The sequence below is a fragment of the Manis javanica genome, chromosome 3 (assembly GCF_040802235.1).
Source record: "Manis javanica isolate MJ-LG chromosome 3, MJ_LKY, whole genome shotgun sequence".
In the NCBI taxonomy this organism is placed as follows: domain Eukaryota; kingdom Metazoa; phylum Chordata; class Mammalia; order Pholidota; family Manidae; genus Manis; species Manis javanica.
In genome coordinates, this window is record NC_133158.1 from 66,330,906 (window position 1) to 66,349,423 (window position 18,518).

The 18,518-nt window shown below is 39.6% G+C and overlaps 1 protein-coding gene across 30 annotated transcripts in view; it reads left to right on the top strand.

Annotated features, from left to right (window-relative positions):
• ZBTB20 (zinc finger and BTB domain containing 20) overlaps window positions 1–18,518 on the top strand; it is an 832,086-nt gene that overhangs the window by 769,964 nt on the left and 43,604 nt on the right. Inside the window, exon 1 of one of the 30 annotated variants that reach the window (XM_073231641.1) lies at window positions 3,251–3,365. The exons of the other annotated variants lie outside the window; for them this stretch is intronic. Within the exon in view, the coding sequence (XP_073087742.1) occupies window positions 3,362–3,365 (4 nt within the window). The 5' untranslated portion in view covers window positions 3,251–3,361. Of the gene's footprint in view, window positions 1–3,250; window positions 3,366–18,518 lie in introns of those variants that run through there. 30 annotated transcript variants of the gene reach the window in all.

An 18,518-nucleotide genomic window follows, 5' to 3' on the forward strand; every position in this document is an offset into this window, starting at 1 on the left:
ATTCAAACTCTGAACTTCAACCACTAGAAGGTAGCCCCAGGGAAAAAGGATGCATAGCCTTTCTTCAAGGAAATATTGTAGGTCTCTGAGTAGAGGACTGGGTGTTATGTTTTCGGTTTTAAGGCAACACCCAGAAATCTAGCCTATTCCATTTTATTCCTGACCTAAAGGTACCAACGAGTGCTTGGATCCTGGGCTCCTGAAGTGGCCTTACTAATCCTGGGCTACAATTCTGAGAGGCACCCACAGGCATACCTGGTGTCCTTGGGCAGTAATACGGATGGAAGCTTTAGGCGGAGGGCACCCCTCTCCCTGCAGAAGAGGAGCTCTTGCCCTGGAGGCTGAGAGAGAAGATATGTGCACACATATGCATGCCTGTGTGTGTATTGTTTGGGACACAAGTGCAGAGCTTTCATTAGATTAGGGTCAGGGAACTAAGAGAAGGGAAGAGCCACTTCCCCAGGGCATACCCCAGTCAGAATCTGCACCCTCAAAGCTGGCCCCCACAAGTACCCCGAGAAGCAAGCAGTCCCCGACAAAAGCATCCAACGACAGACTAACACCTGAGGCCCTTTAGTCCTTCGCTACATCCACTAGGCAGGGGCAGGGAGGAGGAGAGCAGACTTCTAAAGCCATGTCGTCAACATTGTGAGCAGGGATGGAGGCAGGACCACGTGTTGCTCAAAAAATGTTTCCTCACCTCCACAGTCTGGTTATTCACTGATGTGACCTTCCGCCTACAAATGCATTTTACATGCCCTTATTTAACCTCCCTGTTACCATTTCCTCATATGCGTAATGAGAATGGAAATAGTGTCTGTCTCATGGGGCTTTTATAAGGACTAGATAAATGCTCTATGTAAAGGCCATAAAGCAGCACCAGCCAGACAGACAGCACTCGGCGAATCTGAGCACCAGCTATAGTTTGAGCGTTTTATATTATTAAGTAAGTACATAATAAAATTGATGTAACACAAATAGTGGTCGTCGCAGGTGCCCCATCCGTCCGCCTGAGAATGGTGGAGACCAAAGCGCCAAGCAACGGGAGGGGAGCGTGTGGAAGGGCCGCCTCCCCATGGCAGGCCAGGCCAGAGGGCCTGGCCTTGTCCCTTTGCGGACTCAGGCCTGACTGCACGGGGGAGCCTCTCTATTCATTCTGTTTGCTTTCTTTCCTTATCCCATCTGTCTTGTGGTTTTCCTTTTCTAAAATCGGAAGAGGACTAATATTTACTAAGCATCTGCTCTGTGTCACATACATCACACCATTATGACAAAAACACCCCATTTTACAGAAAAGGACACTGTGAGTTAGAGAAGTTAAAAAAACCTTTCTGAATGCTTTTTTCTTCGTAGGGGGAAAGTTTAGGGTTTGATTTATAGTATAGTATAGTATTATAGTATTAACCTATTACGTTTCTTCCTGTCGTCAAGTACATTCCAGTGAGTGAGAGATTTTCTGATTATAGAGAATGGATCTGCCTGTTCTCTTACCTCAGAAGCCGTGGTGGACCCTGTACACACCCCTGTCATGCACATATAGGGGGCTTTTCACTGGGCACCTACCAACCCTAATACGTGCTAATCAGGTCCTTAGTATGGGCAAACGGCTGTGCTGCCTTCCAGAGAGGCATACTTACAACCAAAGAAATACACGTATTTTTTTGAAAAACAGCCTTCATGATGGCTTCAGACTATTTTGAAATAATTCCAAACAGAGGTGACCTCTAACAGAGGTTAGAAGAGTAAATGTACTTAACTGCAGAGGAGGATTGCTCCTAATCACTTAGCTCACTTACCTTGTATTCTGAAGCAGTTTGCAATAGTTGAAAAAGAAAATGTAATCTTAAATCCAGGGGCACTTGTTGGCTCATTGTACCTAGTGAGTCTTTCTGCCCTCTGGTGCCCGTCTAGTTTTTGGTAATGCGTGGAGATAATTTTGGACATTTGCATCTCTTAACTCTGGAGCACTTTTGCTGCTGAGTATAGAATTCCAGAGACGCATGGGTATGAAACTGGAGCTATAAGTCTCTTAGTAATAGCTGCAGATCAAATGCTAAACTAAATGGTGTGCAAGTGTGTATAAATCCCAAGTCAGAGCTTTAATATAATAACTTACTAAGTCATGATTTCTGCATCTCATATGCAGTATTCCTTAAATCAGATGTTGATGGCTGATCAACAGAATCCAAAGCCCAAATTAGATAGTACAATATTTGCAGGGAAAATATATATGTAGCTTGAAAAGTGGCTATCCTCAAGGTTACATCCTCCCTTCCCCCCATACCCTTCCCTGCAAAAAAAAAAAAAAAGAAAAAGCAGAGGTTGCAATCTGAACTCTCAACATTGTAGCCACGAAGGGAATGACTATAACAGAGAGAGATCCTTGAGACAGAATATTTTCAGTGAAAGGAGTCTGGACCTTCAAGACATATGTTTAAGAAAGATTCAGAGGAAATACTAGGTAAGATGAATTATTCCTGTTCTTCAAATAATACTCTAGCACTTAAATTATTAAATGCTTATTTTGGCCAGGCTTAAGAATTCATGAGGGCAGAAATTCTTTTTAACTTGTCTACCGCGTGATTCTTGGCATCTTAAAGGAGTACTTAGCCATAGTAGATGCTCAGCAAATACTTACTGAATGAATAAATACTGAATGAATGTGTGGGGGAAGAACTGAGCCAAAGGAAAGAAATAGTGTGTGTGTGAGCATTTCACCCATTTCTAAAAGTGTTGGTACCGATTTTTTACTTGATTTTTTCTCATTCAGCAGACCTACAAAACAAAGTGTATCACAGATACCCTCTGCTTTTTATGCTGGGAAAACAGAATCACTTTCTGTTGCATGTAGGCTGCTACATGTTTTGATTTAGTAACAATATGGTAGGGTTAAGGTCAACTTTGTAGTATAATCTGGTGCCTGGTTTTTGATAGATATCATGAAAATAGATACTTATTTTCAAGATGCTCAAACAGATGATTAGGGAAAAACTCTAACAAACCTTGAAACAACAAAAAGGAAAGGTTTTCCTATTCCCACCTCCCATTAGTGTACCATCCTGCAGTTTTCTGCAACCCCACACCCTCCCTGCTTGTCTCACCCTTTTCCCAGGTCTAATCCTTTTCTAGGGAATTCAGCATGTGACTTGTCAGTCTAGCGAGGAAACCATCCTTGAAAAATCCACCCCCATGCAGTGCTCCCAGGCTCCACTCACGGCAATAACATGATTTGATCAGCAGCAGGCAGAGCTGGCCCAGGGAAACAAGAGCTTGGCACAGAATCCCAGTGTCTTCCTGCTGGAAGGGCCCTCAAGAGAATTCTTCAAGCCCACCCTCCCTCAACTGGCTGGACAGTAGAAGCATGGGTAAGAAAATAAACTCTGGCTGAATGAACAGAGGGTTAGATGAATGAGAGATGAGTTCACTCCTCCAGAGTCACCACCATCCCACTTGAATAGAAAGCTAACTTTGAAGCCACTCTGTTCTCCATGGCACAATTTTGTATATGCTCAGCTTTGGAATATGGTTGCCATCTGTGGCCCATGCATAGTACTAAGGAAGCATTGGGGTAGGTAGGAGGAGACCAGGAGGGAAGAAAAGAGACACTTAAAACGAGCCAATGATCTCCCTTGTGTTGGAGTCTAGGTTTGAGAACATCAGTCCTGTACTCCAAGAACAAAACACCAGTGTATCTTAGACCACACCAGGCGCCGGCACATCAGATAAGACCTGCACTGTGTGGAGTGCAGCCACAGAGCCTCAAGAAGTTCTAAAAGTGAAATTAAAGGAGCAAACTGAAAGGAGAAGAGGCTCAGGGCAAAACACAGTCAGGAGGGTTCTGCAGATATGTGTCTTCAGGGTTACAGTAGTTCAAAAATGAATCTGCTAATTAAAGAGAGTGCTATAAATCCCAGGAATTTAAGGATCTTTAGAAGAAATGAGACACTTCTACATACACTCTGAGTACATCATGATCCATTTGTAGATTCTCAGGGTGAAAGTCACCTGGCTTTTGTGCATTGTTGAGGATTTAAACAGTTGAGAGTTTAAGAGTTACAGACAGCTGTACTAGAGGCAAGGGAGGGTAGTCCTTTAAAAACAGAAAAAGCTGTTAAGCAAAGCCAGTAAGAGCAGAAAGCATCTCTGAAAGGCAGTGAATAGCTCACAGAGCTTCCTAGTTTCCCTGATAGTAACTGTATAAATTGTTGGTTATGGCACAGAATCATATTGATAATTTACATGCTGAAATGACATGCCAGAAAAATAATAATTAACCTGGGATATATACACTAGTAAAAAAAAATTACAGTAGAGTTAGCTTTGCTTTTGCAAAAAGTTAGCTAGTTGGTTCAGTATAACATTTGAAGGCAAGTATTATTATATATGCAGTAATGGTTCTGTATCTCAAGTTTGAGAAATTTTCAAGTTTGGGAGGTAGAAATCCTTTTGGCCATGTAAGGAAGGAATCTCATCAGAGGTGTATGAGCATATAGAAGCATTGGTAAATATAGAAGCACTGGCAACCCTAGGCATACAAAAATCATTTTAGGAGCAGAAGGTGACTGCTCAGCAGTGTGTCACACTGGAGTGATCAAATCAGTAAATATTTGTTGGCTGTGTGAACGCTGGCCTTGACTTCTGTGTGCCATCAAGGATAAGTCACACAACTGTGACTCACCACAATGAGAATATTAGTAATGCCTTAAATCTGCCTGGTGTACAGTTTCTTTTCCTAGGAATCTTATGTGCCTTTTATCCTGTTTTATTTACCCTACAACATCTCTGTGAAGCATAAGTGTCTTCATTGTACAGGTGGGCTAACTGGTCTGCAAAGAAATGACTTACTTCTTTATCTTTAAACACAAAATGATTGATAACAATCATACGACCCACCTCTGTGTACAATTTTTTCACATTATTTTATGTTTTCCAGGCAAAGGACATGTTTTTTTCTTCCTCGTTATTATTTTTAATTGATTTTCAGTAATTTAAGATAAAAACAGAATCTAACAAATATCCCATGGAGAAATTTGGTGTTCTCTTTTCTTACAAGAATAAATTAATACCTTCTCTGCTCCTCCCTCCTAGCTCTCCCACCGGATAGTCAAAATCCCATGCCAATTTTCAAATGAATAAGGGCTCATTTAATAGCTGGAGCACAGTCCCCTCTACTGAGGAAATAGCCTTGTAAATTCATGTTTAGAACCTGCAAAAGTTACTTTTGGTTATAAATTTTAATAGTTTGGCTGGAAGGTTTATAAACAGTGCTAATATCTGCCCTGGTTGTGAGTTCAGTAATAAGTTTATACCCAATATGAGAAAGGCCAATGAGAAAACTAATGTCCTTATTCTCTTTCATGACCTACACTAAATAGTGCATATTTACTTATTTACTTTGTAAATGAGGACACCCAGTGGCCACCAAGTGAAAATATTCAAACAATCCCAGACACTGTTTATGCAAATACCCATTACCAAAGCTGCTGAGAGCTCTGGAACATGTCTTATCCAGCAGTTCAGCTTCACTAAGGTGAGGGAGAGGTGGGCATCTGGCCCAGTCACTTTTGTATCACATCACAGACTGGTCCTCTCACTCATTCTGGGCTACAGGGTATAGCTCTGCTTGGAGTTCCACTGAATCCTCAGCTGACAGGAGGACCCAGTGAGCTGTCTTTTGAAGGAAATGGAATCAGGGAGATGGGGAGAGAATGGCCTATGTCAGAAATTGTGAGTGAACTAGCAAGTTTGTGGGAAACTCAATGAACTATAAAAAGTCAATTGCTTAAACCTTAAACTCATACTAACAAGAACTGTGGCTATTCCCTGATGAGACAGACAGGCAGTAAAAGACAGGGAGAAGAATATTTCACAGACCCTCAGGGGCAGAAAGCCCCCCCACCCCTTCAACATGTGCGCATACCTCAGAAACAAAAACCCAGAGGTCCCCACTTACCGTCAGCATACTTGTGGAGTGCAGTGCAGAGTTGACCTAATAGGACCTACTCGGTGTAGAGTGTTGGGCAGTGTGACGGCTCTAATATTTTGTATCTGTAGTTGTAGTTGCAATCAGGCAGGGTATTAGCCTTCAGAAAACTTGGAGTCTTCTTATGGAGAAAAGACAGGCACAAATGGAAAAACAAATGAAGAGATAATAGCCAATTGTATGCTGTTATACACTAAATTATGTGCTACATGAAAGAGGTTCAGATTATTCCTTAACATTCAGAACAAGAAAACATTTCCTTATTTTTCTAAAGCAAACTAATCCAGAGACTCCTACCACTAAGTTAGCAAGGAATTCAGTGAGGTTTCAGGGCTCCATTCCTCTGCCCAGAATTGTACAAGATTCATGAGATCTGGGGAGGGCCGATACTTAGTCCATGGTGGTCTCCATCGTCAGTGTTGTTTGCCCCATGACGCCCCTGAGTGGGGTCCCTCTGTCAGCCAGGCACTACACATTCATTGGACATAGAGATGCCCTTCACACTGGCCCTTGCAACGGAGCATGGGTCCAACACCAAGATCATGAGGGTTCCTCTCAAGGAACTTTTTCATGGCCTTTTTATGGCCAGCTTCCAGAAGTGTGCCAAGCAATTACCCCAACTAGAGATATCTGCAAGCAAAGACCTCAGGTCGTGGTACCTTTCCCATTTGAGAAGTTGATTCTTCTTCTACCATGTCAGGCAACTCAATCTAATTCTAAAGCACTGGCCTCCCCCTCCTCACCCCATAAAGAACCTTGCTTAATTCTCCCTAAAGGATGCAGATTTTGAAAACAAAACTCTTTCTCTTTAGGGCTCTGAAGCCACAACTCCCCAGGGCAAGTGTGCCCAGAACTGGGTACATGAAAGGCTTGACCTTCCTTAATTGCCTAATTATTATGAAAGTTTTCTAACCCACTTGGAAAAAAACAGAAATTAATTTCTGTTTCAGTTTATTACCTCATCAACCATTGGGAACTAAGAGAGAACTCAGGGTGGATGCCAGTAATCAAAGAAGGCTCCACAGAGAAGGAAAAACTTTGAACAGAGTTCTCAAATAGTACGTAAGATTTGGTAAGTAGAGAAAGCACAGTATTTCAGAACTCAGGACAAACCCAGCACTAAAAGAGAATTAAGAATAAATGCAATGCATGCAAGGGATGACAAAATGTCCAATTTCTTGCATTTATTTGAGGAAAAACAAGAAAATCACATAAGTGATGTGAAATGAGATCATTAGAATGTTACCTATAGCTGTAGGAGACTCTTACAGCTTAATATATTTTTCCTATAAGTAAATGATGTAATAAAATATTATAAAAGAATGTAATAAAAGTAAACAAAATAAAAATCTTACTCCTTATTAGAATAATTAACAAAGCTTGCCTTCTACTCCATTTATTTACCAGTGCATCCCAAGGTTTTGAGTTCTGACAACACTTATTTAGGATCTTATTCATCTCAGCATGTGCCTGAAAGGAACCTACACCTTATTCTTACTTAAGGAAATTTTGTGCCTGGTTCTTTAATTGAGCACCCGAGGAGGGCTGTCTAGATGTAGCGTCAACTACTTTCTTAAACTGCCCCACATCAAGTCACTTCTGTGCATCTCTTGGCCAGTTATCCAGCAAAACAAATTTACCTTTTTCCTTAGCTTTTCCTTGCTGCTTTGAGAAAGAAGACCTTCATCTCCCATTAAAATAATCTGTCATGGCTCAAATCCATGCCTTCTGTAGAGTGAGAGTGTAGCCCACCCCCATTCCCAACAAACAGAGCTATACTTAAAAACCAGTTGTCACATTAGAAGCCACTCATTTTTTCTAGGAAGACATAAGCAAAGGGAACATTTGAGCATGAATCTGAAGATCTGCTTCAAAAACAGTTTCAAAACAGTGCAACAACAGAAAACTAAAGAAGTTCTGTAAATTGGGAAGCTCTCTGATTAGTTTAGTTAAAAAAGCTATTAAAAGTGACACTATGGGATTCTGTTTTCTCACTCATTGAAGTTTAGATACAAGTTTTTCCGATGTCAAAAAATTTATTTCTTAACTATACTTCAATGCCAGTTGATATTTTTCAAAGGAATGCCATTCCTGGGACTTAAACTGAATTTTTGAACTCACTAAGGTTAAAATTTTGCTTTTCCTTTAAAATAAGTGTAAAATGATATAAAGATCAAAAGAAGAACAGATTAATTTGAACATGCTGGTTTTTATATAAACACTTTTTAAATTTATAATTTCCTTTCAAGCAACATAAAGGACCTACCTTATTAACTGAATATCTGAATATGTAGATCCTTCTTTAACCCTATCCAAAGCAAGTTCAAAATGCATTCTTTAACGGTAAATGTAAGTAGGTCCTTTTGTTCATTTTTGTATCCCACCCACAGATGCAGCATCTCTGTTTTTGTTCCCCAGATTTAGTGAACAAAAGAAAAGGTTACAATAGGGCAGCAGCTAAATTTGTAAGGAAAGAGCTTTAGAAAATAAAAAAAATCAAACTCCTAAAAGGTGTCTCAAAAGGTTTATGATATAAGAGGATTTAAAGGCATCAACCCCAGATTTCATTGACTTTTCTCCTTAGTCACAGCAGGTCCGCCCTCCTCGAGGAGCAGCCATTTCATTTCAGCTTTGGAATGAGGGCATAGGTGTTTTTCAGAATGTTGTCTAGAATTACAGCTCTCAGATGCCTTTGTTAACAGAGCTAAAACTTACCTTTCACAAGCTGTACTATTAGAGAGTAAGGAAAGTGTTTGAACTTCAATGTTTTATTCCACCGGAATGATACTCAAAGTATAGAAATTCATAAAGCATGTAGCTTGATAATACCCCCAAACTGAAGTTTTAACTTATATCTAGGATTTTTTCTGAAAAGCTGAAGTTCAATTAGTTATTGATTGTTTAATTATATATATCCTCACTTCATAGCTAAAGGGATTTAAGCTGACTCAAAAGAATACTCCGTACATTAGTGAATATGAGGAAAAAATATTTATATGTAACTATAAAAAAAGAAATCAGAGTCAAAGTAAAATTAGGGACTGACACTAGAATAAAGCTGGGGATAAATTTTGTATAGAAAAGTATACCATGAGTTCCTGTATAGTTGCTAAAATGTGACCTAAATTTGGATTCTGCTCCAATTATGATATTCACAGAGCCCAAAAAGATAAAAGTAGAACCAGAATCAGAAAACTGATTGGCAAACATACCTGTACCTGATTGGCAAATGTTCCTGTACCCTGGGCTTAGATAATCACTGGGCACTGAGGCCTGGGAGAAGATAAATGGTTAATGTACAGTCCAAATATCAAAGGTCTTTATGGATGAATTTCTTCCACTGTTTTAGGTTTCAGACCATCTATGGCCTTATGGGTCTATTTACACTGGGATAATCTCAGTAAATATTTCACTAATGAATTAGTGAAAATTCAAGTGACCCCAAAAATCCATCAATTAGTTGTATTTTCAGTGTTACACATATGGCCAGGCATTTCTTAGCCCCTTCTTGGAGATAACAGTGGACTTAATTTGAAACCAGGCAAACCAAAGACCTGGGCAACCAAGGAAATCTATGTAGCCTTCAGAGCCATGTGGAAAGGCTTCAGTGGAATTACTTCTTCTTTTGGCCCTGAACATACCAGTAGTAATATCAGTCTCCTCCATTCCTTCAGACAAACTCTAAAGCTCCTACTTTTTGGTAGAATGAAGAGCGGGACAAAGGTCAGGAGTAGAGAACAGTCCAGATTTGGGGATGGGAACGAAGGTCATAGGCATATGTGTTCCTAGTTCACAGTGATGCCCCCATGGTCTCCCAAGTTGAAGCTTAGTGTGACTTAATGGTGTAACAGAGGGTAGGAGCGGGGCAGAGGCGGAGGGAGAGAGGGAAAGAAACACATAAGCAAGCTACCTGTTTGGAACAGAGCTTTCAGGTAAACTCTGTCTTGTTGGCTCAATTAGAAGTGTGTATTGAGTCTGTATTCATTTCTTATTCAGTGTATGCTGCAATATCTAATTGTTAACAGTCAAAAAAAAGTCAAAACATGTTACCTAGTTCTTCTGTGGGTTTGTGTTAACTGTCAAAGGGGATCCACTCTGATGAGAAACTGATCTAAACCAAAAGTTGCTGAATAATAATAGACTTCAATAATTGTAAAACCATATGCTTCCATCATATTCCTCTAGATTTCAGCTAGCATTAGAACTCTGTCACCTGCATTTCTCTTCTCTTTTTTCTCTCTTCCCTTTCAACCCTATTTTTGTTTTTCTCTTCTGAAAGGTAACTTCTGATTGTTCAGTTTATCATATAAAATAACACCAGTTCAACTAAAGTAAAAGGGAAATAGCTCAACAGGCCTGCTGCATCAGATACAGTCCTGAAGAAAGATACTTAATTCTCAGTTCATGGGTCTTAAACTGGGGGTGGGTGGACATAGACCTCTTTAAGATTCTAATGAAAACCACTGACCACTAATGAATAAATGTAGATACCTCCCTAAAGCCCATACATACACTTCATAAGAGCTTTACATACTTAAATTGTGTTCCAGAATGAATGAAAATTCATTATATGTATAAATGAAAGTTTCAGTAATATGAAAGACATGCCCAACTACAGTGCTGAGATTATAAATAGAATGGTGGTGTAAACACTTTAAACAAGTTAGCAATTTTACTATCTCTGTCCAGCTAAAAGTATAAGCAGTGACTACAAAAGTACATGCAGACTGTTCCCAACTTTCTTAGGAGGGTGTCTTCCTGAGAATATGTTTGCCAGTTTTCTGAAAGTTGAATAATTGATTTGTGTCTTATGAGAAAAATTCTGTTACCAATGGTTAAAAAGAAAAAAAGAAAAGAAATCTCTACAGGTTCCTGTACCCTGGGCTTAGATAATCAGGAAGATAGAGAACTGTCCTTGGGAGATGGCCCAAAGCATCCCCCTTCTCAGCCAGGAATGGGTCAGTAAGACAGTACAACTCTCCTTCCCAGAGGCTGGTGACCCTCCATGCTTCGCCTACAGGGGCAATGGCAGCTGCCATATGCTAGGTTTATGGAGCCGGGGTAGGAGAAAGAGGTCTTGTTCTGCCTGCCGCCTTCCATTTGCAGAAGTGTTTTCCCCTGTTCCACCAGCACCCCTCCAGAGATTGTGAAGATGTCAATGACATAGAAAGAGAAAGTAGGGATGCGTAAGGCCACTGGGCTAGGTGAAGAAACTCGTGAGCAAACAACGCTCTGCCCCATAGTGCAGAGGCTCAGCAGGTCCCCCTCAGTGTAGTGAAGAATACATGACTGAGATCTGGCCCCTGGCAGGGCAACAGATATAAGTTCGGAGAGTAAGGGACCTTATAAGTCTTTATAGAGAGTAAAAGTGCCAGACTTTATGGATAGATACACATACATCTCTGCTTTCTCCAGAGAGGAATGACTCGTTCCTAGTGTCTGGCAGCTGTGTCTGGAGAGGTCTCTCCCTGCATACTAGGTGAAACCTCAACCCAGGAGGTTTAGAATTCAAAGAATTCCCTTGAACAGGTCTGATGAGTGTAGGTAAGGAAGGAATTCATTAAAGCAAGAGTAGCAGTGAATGTCAGCAGTCATGCAGGCAGCAGAGTGCAAGGAAGAACAGAGGGAGGAAAGGGAAGTTCATTGAACTCCTGCTTGGCATAGAGCAAACCCCTTGCCAGTTCCGGAAGCCAGCGTCACCTGGTGTCCTCCAGTGTCCATATGAATCTGCATGGCATGGGACCTAAGCCCCTACCGTCTCAGGATTTGGGGGAGCCAGAGAGCACTGGATAGAGTGAGATCATGTTCTGAGAACTTCCCAAAGGAAAACAAAAGGGGGATTTTGGGGCAAGCTACTAAGGAGCACAGTTGTACGGCTGCAGTCATGTCTGGGTCAACCAGGCAACAGTAACTTGCAAGCCCAAATCAGATATCTTAGTAGCCCTTCCCTACCTGTCTGAAGTAGAACAAAGAGAGTGAGTACTTGTGCTTAAGTCTGGAACACTGAATGAAATAGCAAAGTGACAAAAGCATTTACCATCGGAGGCGGAGGTTGGAGAGTTCTTGTCTTTATCATGGAAAAGATTTCAGAGACAAGTGCAATCAGCTTATGCAACAAGAAAGTTTTTTTTATAAAAGACAGTACTCTTTAAGAAAGGAGTGCAGGCAACCTCAGAGTGGAGGCGCGCTTAAGAGCTTAGGATTCTGTCTTTTAAGGTTTTCAAGAATGGGGCAAAGGCTGTGAGGTAGGGGAGTTGGCATAGGCTTGGCATGTGGTCTCATAATGTCTCTTTTCAGTGAGATACATTATGTCACCATCTGCAGTCAGTCCTCTAGATATTCTGTAAGATAAACTTAACACAAGAAATTTATTGATTCTGTTCTTCTCCAACAGAGTGGTTACCCTTAAGCACTGGGAACATACAATTAGGACCTGCCCTGCCCTAAGATAAGTTGTTGGCTTGTTACCAAAGAATATGTTAGGAATTTTACCTCCTAACTCCCTGGTTTTTTAAAAATGGGATCTTAGCCTAAAAATAGAGTCCCTCCTGTTTTTACTATACTGTTTATATCTCGGCATTTTTGTTTGTTTGTTTGTTTGTTTTGTTTTGTTTTGTTTTTGAGAGGGCATCTCTCATATTTATTGATCATATGGTTGTTAACAACAATAAAATTATGTATAGGGGACTCAATGCACAATCATTAATCAACCCCAAGCCTAATTCTCAACAGTCTCCAATCTTCTGAAGCATAATGAACAAATTTTTACATGGTGAACAAGTTCTTACATAGTGAATAAGTTCTTACATGGTGAACAGTGCAAGGGCATTCATCACAGAAACTTTCAGTTTTGATCACGCATCATGAACTATAAACAATCAGGTCAATTATGATTATTCGTTTGATTTTTATACTTGATTTATATGTGAATCCCACATTTCTCCCTTATTATTATTATTACTTTTTTTTAAAAAATGCTGAAGTGGTAGGTAGATGCAAGATAAAGGTAGAAAACATAGTTTAGTGCTATAAGAGGGCAAATGTAGATGATCAGGTCTGTGCCTATAGACTAAGTATTAATCCAAGCTAGACAAGGGCAACAAAACATCCACAGATGCAGAAGATTTCTCTCAAAACAGGGGGGTGAGGTTCTAAGCCTCACCTCTGTTGATCCCCAATTTCTCACCTGATGGCCCCCCTGTCTTAGGTTGTTCCTCCCTTGAGGAATCTTACCCGTCTCTGGCTAACCAGTCATCTTCCGGGGCCATACAGGGAAATGTAAAGTTGGTAAGTGAGAGAGAAGCAATATTGTTTGAAAAGGTTAGCTTTTTACATCTTTGCAGATTTATGCCCTGTGGCTTCTATGCCCAGCCTTTGTCTTGAGGTATCTTTACCACTTGGAAGAATTATGATACTCAGTAATTTCGATATGAGGCACGAATATTACTTAGGGGTTGTAATTATGAAGGAAGAAGAGAAGCTATAGAACTAGCAGACGGAAGAAAACATGGGAAGATTGATTATTTCTTTGACATATCTTCTTGTAGTGTAACATAAGCATGTATCGGTTTTAAATTACTAATTAAATTACGTGCACACATTAACATAATAGGAATACAGCTACATAACTAAACCAGACCTACAATTACCAGCCATATCCAGTGAAACCAAGAAAACCAGTTAGGCACCCTAGGCATTTGTGAAAACTTATCAATGATATGATGGATATTGTCTAACTGAATTTGAATACTTTGAGAAAAATCAGACAAATTAAAACAACACATTCCTGGGAACTGTTCACATCCCATATGTTCTTTTAACAGTAGATAGTCTATAGTCACAAGATTTTGGAGCACTGCAACTTGCACTTGTCCTAATTCTTGGTTGAGTTCCGACAGTATAGATCCAGTCAAATTTGTTGTTTTACTGTATGCACAGGCCAGCTTAGATATCTCCTTCTTCATTCCAATGGCAAGTCCAGGAACTGGTGGGATGAATGCAGCTACAACTGCAACAGCACCAGGATCATTGTTGAAGTTTTTTGATGATCATCTTCTGGAATGACTCTTCCAGAGAATGTTGATATTGGAATTTCTTCTTCATATCGTATCTTAGTTCGTTTTCTGGGTACCAAATTAGGTTTTGATCCTCTGTATAAACACAAACAAACCCTTTGCCCACACTTTGATATGCCCTTTATACCATTGTGAAGAACTTATTGGAGATCACCACATAGGAACTGCTTTTTTTTTTTTTAAGAGAAAGGAATATTATCAGAAAAATGTACTTCCATAGCTGATCATCTGACAACCTTTAAATTACCAAAATTAAGGATATTTAAAGCATGCATTAATCGGTGATTTGCAGTTAGTTTTATCCTATCAGGGAGTAATCCCCCTTTTCTTTCTTACTTTTTTTTTGTTATCATTAATCTACAAGTACATGAAAAACATTATGTTTACTAGGCCCTCCCCTATACCAGGACCCACCCCCCCCACAAACCCCCTTACAGTCACGGTCCATCAGCATAGCAAATGTTGTATAATCACTACTTGTCTTCTCTGTGTTGTACAGCCCTCCCTTTTCTCCCACCCCCCCATTATGCATGCTAATCATAATAACCCCTTTCTTCTTCCTCCCCCCTTATCCCTCCCTACCCACCCATCCTCCCCAGTCCCTTTCCGTTTGTTACCTGTTAGTCCATTCTTGGGTTCTGTGATTCTGCTGCTGTTTTGTTCCTTCAGTTATTCCTTTGTACTTATACTCCACAGATGAGTGAAATCATTTGGTATTTCTCTTTCTCCTGTTGGTTTATTTCACTGAGCATAATAACCACTTTGATATGCCCTTTATACCATTTTGCTGCAAATGGTAGGATTTGCCCTCTTCTTATCACTGAGTAATATTCCATTGTGTATATGTACCACATCTTCTTTATCCATTCATCTACTGATGGACACTTAGGTTGCTTCCAATTCTTGGCTATTGTAAATAGTGCTGCTATAAACATAGGGGTGCATCTGTCTTTTTCAAACTTGAGTGCTCCATTCTTAGGTAAATTCCTAGGAGTGGAATTCCTGGGTCAAATGGTAAGTCTATTTTGAGCATTTTGAGGAACCTCCATACTGCTTTCCACAATGGTTGAACTAATTTACATTCCCACCAGCAGTGTAGGAGGGTTCCCCTTTCTCCACAACCTCGCCAACATTTGTTCTTGTTTGTCTTTTGGATGGTAGCCATCCTTACTGGTGTGAGGTGATACCTCATTGTGGTTTTAATTTGCATTTTTCTAATAATTAGTGACGTGGAGTATCTTTTCATGTGTCTGTTGGCCATCTGTATATCTTTTTTGGAGGACTGTCTGTTCAATTCCTCTGCCCATTTTTTAATTGGATTATTTGTTTTTTGTTTGTTGATGTGGGTGAGCTCTTTATATATTTTGGACGTCAAGCCTTTATCGGATCTGTCATTTACAAATATATTCTCCCATACTGTAGGGTACCATTTTGTTCTATTGATGGTGTCTTTTGCTGTACAGAAGCTTTTCAGCTTAATATAGTCCCACTTGTTCATTTTTGCTGTTGTTTTCCTTGCCCAGGGAGATATGTTCAAGAAGAGGTCACTCATGTTTATGTCTAAGAGGTTTTTGCCTATATTTTTTTCTAAGAGTTTTATGGTTTCATGACTTACCTTCAGGTCTTTGATCCATTTTGAATTTACTTTTGTGTATGGGGTTAGACACTGGTCCAGTTTCATTCTCCTACATGTAGCTGTTCAGTTTTGCCAGCACCATCTGTTGAAGAGACTGTCATTTCGCCATTGTATGTCCATGGCTCCTTTATCAAATATTAATTGACCATATATGTTTGGGTTAATGTCTGGAGTCTCTAATCTGTTCCACTGGTCTGTAGCTCTGTTCTTGTGCCAGTACCAAATTGTCTTGATTACTATGGCTTTGTAGTAGAGCTTGAAGTTGGGGAGTGAGATCCCCCTACTTTATTCTTTTTTCTCAGGATTGCTTTGACTATTCGGGGTCTTTGGTGTTTCCATATGAATTTTTGAACTATTTGTTCCAGTTCGTTGAAGAATGTTGCTGGTAATTTGATAGGGATTGCCTCAAATCTGTATATTGCTTTGGGCAGGATGGCCATTTTGACGATATTAATTCTTCCTAGCCACGAGCATGGGATGAGTTTCCATTTGTTAGTGTCCCCTTTAATTTCTCTTAAGAGTGATTTGTAGTTTTCAGGGTATAGGTCTTTCACTTCTTTGGTTAGGTTTATTCCTAGATATTTTATTCTTTTTGATGCAATTGTGAATGGAGTTGTTTTCCTGATTTCTCTTTCTATTGGTTCATTGTTAGTGTATAGGAAAGCCACAGATTTCTGTGTGTTAATTTTGTATCCTGCAACTTTGCTGATTCCGATATCAGTTATAGTAGTTTTGGAGTGGAGTCTTTACGGTTTTTAATGTACAATATCATGTCATCTGCAAATAGTGACAGTTTAACTTCTTCTTTACCAATCTGGATTCCTTGTATTTCTTTGTTTTTTCTGGTTGCTGTGGGTAGGACCTCCAGCACTATGTTAAATAACAGTGGGGAGAGTGGGCATCTCTGTCTTGTTCCCAATCTCAGAGGAAAAGCTTTCAGCTTCTCGCTGTTCAGTATAATGTTGGCTGTGGGTTTATCATCTATGGCCTTATTATGTTGAGGTACTTGCCCTCTATACCCATTTTGCTGAGAGTTTTTATCATGAATGGATGTTGAATTTTGTCAAATGGTTTTTCAGCATCTATGGAGATGATCATGTGTTTTTTGTCTTTCTTTTTGTTGATGTGGTGGATGATGTTGATGGATTTTCAAATGTTGTACCATCCTTGCATCCCTGGGATGAATCCCACTTGGTCATAGTGTATCATCCTTTTGATATAGTTTTGAATTTGGTTTGCTAATATTTTATTGAGTATTTTTGCATCTACATTCATCTGGGATATTGGTCTGTAATTTTCTTTTTTGGTGGGGTCTTTGCCTGGTTTTGGTATTAGGGTGATGTTTGCTTCATAGAATGAGTTTGGGAGTATTCCCTCCTCTTCTATTTTTTGGAACACTTTAAGGAGAATGGGTGTTATGTTTTCTCTGTGTGTCTGATAAAATTCCGAGGTAAATCCGTCCAGCCCCGGGGTTTTGTTCTTGGGTAGTTTTTTGATTACTGTTTCAATTTCTTTGCTCATAATTGGTTTGTTTAACTTTTGTTTCTTCCTTGGTCAGTCTTGGAAGGTTGTCCATTTCTTCTAGGTTTTCCAGCTTGTTGGTATATAGGTTTTCATAGTAGTCTTTAATAAGTCTTTGTATTTCTGTGGAGTCTGTCGTGATTTTTCCGTTCTCATTTCTGATTCTGTTGATTTGTGTTGATTCTCTTTTTCTCTTAGTAAGTTTGGCTAGAGGCTTATCTATTTTGTTTATTTTCTCAAAGAACCAGCTCTTGCTTTCATTGATTTTTGCTATTGTTTTATTCTTCTCAATTTTGTTTATTTCTTCTCTGATCTTTATTATGTCCCTCCTTCTGCTGACTTTAGGCCTCATTTGTTCTTCTTTTTCCAGTTTCAATAATTGTGATGCTAGACTATTCATTTGGGATTTTTCTTCCTTCTTCAAGTGTGCCTGGATTGCTATATACTTTCCTCTTAAGACTGCTTTGACTGCCTCCCACAGAACTTGGGGCTTTGTGTTGTTGTTGTCATTTGTTTCCATATATTCCTTGATATCTATTTTAATTTGTTCATTGATCCATTGACTATTTACGAGCGTGTTGTTAAGCCTCCATGTGTTTGTGGGCCTTTTTGTTTTCTTTGTAGAATATATTTCTAGTTTTATACCTTTGTGGTCTGAAAAGTTGGCTGGTAGAATTTCAGTATTTTGGAATTTACTGAGGTTCTTTTTGTGAGCTAGTATGTCATCTATTCTGGAGAATGTTCCATGTGCACTTGAGAAGAATGTATATCCTGTTGCTTTTGGATGTAGAGTTCTATAGATGTCTATCAGGTCCATCTGTTCTACTGTGTTGTTCAGTGCCTCCTTGTCCTTACTTATTTTCTGCCCAGTGGATCTATCCTTTGGGGTGAGTTGCATGTTGAAGTCCCCTAAAATGAATGCATTGCAGTCTGTTTCCCCCTTTAGTTCTGTTAGTATTTGTTTCACATATGCAGGTGCTCCTGTGTTGGGTGCATATATATTTAGAATAGTTATATCCTCTTGTTGGACTGAGCCCTTTATCATTATGTAATATCCTTCTTTATCTCTTGTTACTTTCTTTGTTTTGAAGTCTATTTTGTCTGATATTAGTACTGCAACCCCTGCTTTCTTCTCTCTGTTGTTTGCCTGAAATATGTTTTTCCATCCCTTGACTTTTAGTCTGTGCATATCTTTGGGTTTGAGGTGAGTTTCTTGTAAGCAGCATATAGATGGGTCTTGTTTTTTTATCCATTCTATTACTCTGTGTCTTTTGATTGGTGCATTCAGTCCATTTACATTTAG